This window comes from Notothenia coriiceps, unplaced genomic scaffold, assembly GCF_000735185.1.
Source record: "Notothenia coriiceps isolate Sejong01 unplaced genomic scaffold, NC01 NC01_scaffold00024996, whole genome shotgun sequence".
Taxonomy (NCBI): domain Eukaryota; kingdom Metazoa; phylum Chordata; class Actinopteri; order Perciformes; family Nototheniidae; genus Notothenia; species Notothenia coriiceps.
This window is the reverse complement of record NW_011357697.1, coordinates 2,195-5,112: the sequence shown is the minus strand read 5'-3', so window position 1 is coordinate 5,112 and position 2,918 is coordinate 2,195. Positions and strand designations below refer to the sequence as shown.

At 46.4% G+C, this 2,918-nt stretch overlaps 1 protein-coding gene across 1 annotated transcript; it reads right to left on the bottom strand.

The window, feature by feature from the left end:
- Positions 1–787: 787 nt before the first annotated feature.
- LOC104955900 (elongation factor 1-beta) lies at positions 788–2,565 on the bottom strand. Its single transcript, XM_010783298.1, has 2 exons — positions 2,420–2,565; positions 788–1,755 (listed from the first exon to the last, which is right to left on the bottom strand). The coding sequence occupies exons 1-2, from the start codon at positions 2,458–2,460 to the stop codon at positions 1,011–1,013; spliced, it is 786 nt and encodes a 261-aa protein (XP_010781600.1). The 5' UTR covers positions 2,461–2,565; the 3' UTR covers positions 788–1,010.
- Positions 2,566–2,918: the final 353 nt, after the last annotated feature.

The window sequence follows — 2,918 nt, the reverse complement described above, 5'->3', positions numbered from 1 at the left end:
TCAGAGCTCTCAAGTCTCACGCATTTGGCGTGAGACACACGCATTTCACTCCATTCACACGCTCACACGCCACACCTTGTATTTCTCACGCAGAGATTTTCTCACGCTGAGATTTCTTTCCAGGATACCGCCCACCAAGTTGCGCCGCAATTTTGTAAACAAACTAGGCTTGTTTGAGACGCGTGCACTCCCCCCCCCCCTGACATTCACGATACAGAGGGCTTCATGGGAACTTTGAGGGGAGCCAGAAGTTGGAGTACCAAACAGTGCTGCCAAAATCTCACTCTGAACTCTGTTCAAAACTTGAGAGCCCTGGTAACGTAACGGCTCCGCGGCCGTTACGTTACGTCACTATACCCAAGAAGTAAACAATGGAAACAGAGAAATGTCCAACGAGGCGTTCTGGGGCAGCATAGACAGGTCTTCTCTGTGTTAGAGTTTTACTCGCTACCGGGTGCACTTTGAGGGTTTGTGACTCTGCAGACCGTTTACATGCAGAAAAACCTTCATAACACACAAGGGGACGGGGAATAACCAGAAAAGCATGACATGGGAACTTTAAGGTTGATTCCACTTATTGTAACTTGCCTTGAATGAAAGAGTCAATACATTCAATCTAATGTTGCATGCACAGTAATGTCAGACACTAAGGGGGGCAAAGGGCAGCACCAAGAAATCTCAGGATGGAATTCCCAAGATGTTAAGAAATTGCCCTTAATGGTTTAAAATGTCCTACCTAATGTTTGCTCTGATAAAAAGATGGACTAGAAACAAAGGATCAAAGCTGGAAAGTGAAAAGTTAGAATGGCTTTATTGGAAGTTAAAAGGAAAACATGCTTAGTACTTTGTATTAAAGGGTCAACAGTCTTTTCAGAAGGACTTGAGCATTGTGTTTCATTATCACCTACATCTAGACATCAGATGGAACCACTGAGTTAAAGCTTTATTTAAATGGGATGCTTGAACGTTGTGTTTCTTTTCACTTCATGATTCTGCGTCTCCACGATGAGTCAGACCTTGTTGAAGGCGGCCACGTCCACACTCTGAACGTACTCCTCGAAGGCGGTGATGGCTTCCTCCAGCAGATCCGTGCCCACTTTCTCGTCCTCCACCACGCACCCTATCTGCAGCTTCTGGATGCCGTATCCCACGGGCACCATCTTGGATTGCCCCCACAGAAGCCCCTCCATTTTGACGCTGCGCACACACTCCTCCACCTTCGCCATGTCCGTCTCGTCGTCCCACGGCTTCACGTCCAACAAGATGGACGACTTGGCGATGAGAGCTGGTTTCTTGGATTTCTTAGCGGCGTATTCGGCGAGACGCTGCTCTTTAAGTTTCTCCACTTCGGCGCTATCTTCTTCGTCGTCCGAGCCAAAAAGATCAATGTCATCATCATCGTCTTCTTCATCATCGAGGACGAATTGACTTTTAGCGGACGGGAGGTTGGCTCGTTCCCTCAGGAAGGACTTGACGTGGTTGTACCAGCGTAAAAGGTGGGGAAAAGTCGAAGACGGGGCGGATGGGATGGCGTCGAACATCGCCGTGTCGGCTTGAGTCGGCTCAAAACCCTCCATGTAGCTTTTATCCGCCAGAAAATCATCGAGAGCCTTCAGACCGGCAGCAGAACTCACGTCGCCGAACACCGTCTTGGTAGAAGTTGGACGGGAGTTGGGAACTTGCGACGGGATGTGGTGTTTGATGACTTCGTGCAGCGGGACGTCGTGTGTGAGCGTGGTTTCTGCAGGGTGGCCACTGGAAGAACCAAGGGAGCAATGAGTCACTGAGATCCACACACACACACACACACACACACACACACAGCATTTCCATCAAAAACACAAAAGACTTCTTGTTAATTTTTAATTCTTCTGATGTAAAAACACGATGCAGCACAAAATCCAAACATGTGTTATCTTTTTAACAAATTTCAAGCCTGATTTTCCTTATTGTTTCTCATTTTTGTCAGAGAATAGGGGGGTATGTTATATATATTTTGGGTAGGGGGTTTAAGATTAAGAAGGGGAAATCACAGGAAGGGCTCCACGTCCATTTTGAATTCTTCTGATGTGTTTTTAACACGATGCAGCACAAACACAACATCCTTGTATCTTTTTAACAGATTTCAAGCCTGATTGTTGTTTCTTGTTTTTGTCAGAGAACAGGGGGGTATGATGTATTATTTTGGGTAGGGGGTTTGAGATTAGGAAGGGCTCGATGTCCATTTTCTATTCTTCTGATGTAAAAAACACCATGCAGCACATGCAGCCAACGTCCACCACAACATCCAAACATGTGTTATCTTTTTAACAAATGTCGAGCCTGATTTTCCTTCGTGCTTTCTGTTCTTGTCAGAGAATAGGGGGGTATGTTGTGCTATTTTGGGTAGGGGGTTTAGAGTTAAGAAGGTTTAAATCACAGGAAGGGCTCGATGTCCATCTCCACGGCGGAGCAGGGCATCGTGAGCTCGAAGCGGGTGATGACGTCCGGGTGAAGAACTCCGAGACGTCCAACGCTCTTCCCACCGACGAAGATCTCGGCGCAGCGGCCGGGGAAAAAGGTGGAATCTGAGAGAAAAGCATAAGAACATTATCATCATGATGCAGACATACAGTACAATGTACGTGAAACACTGCATTCTTTTCATGGAAGGAATTGGCATGTGATAACAGAGGATACGTTTCATTTCCACTGAGGACATGCCAACATCCATGTGCATCCCTTCTTATTTAAAGGGGACCTATCATGCAAAATGCACTTTAGTACGTCTTGTATACATGAACATGTGTCCCCGGTGTTCCAGGGAACTCACCAAGTGTCAGAAAACACAACCCTCTCTATTTTCCTCCATACCCAAATCTCTTAAAAAGGGGCTGCAACGGATCTGATACAGACTGATCCAGATTTGAACACTTCTA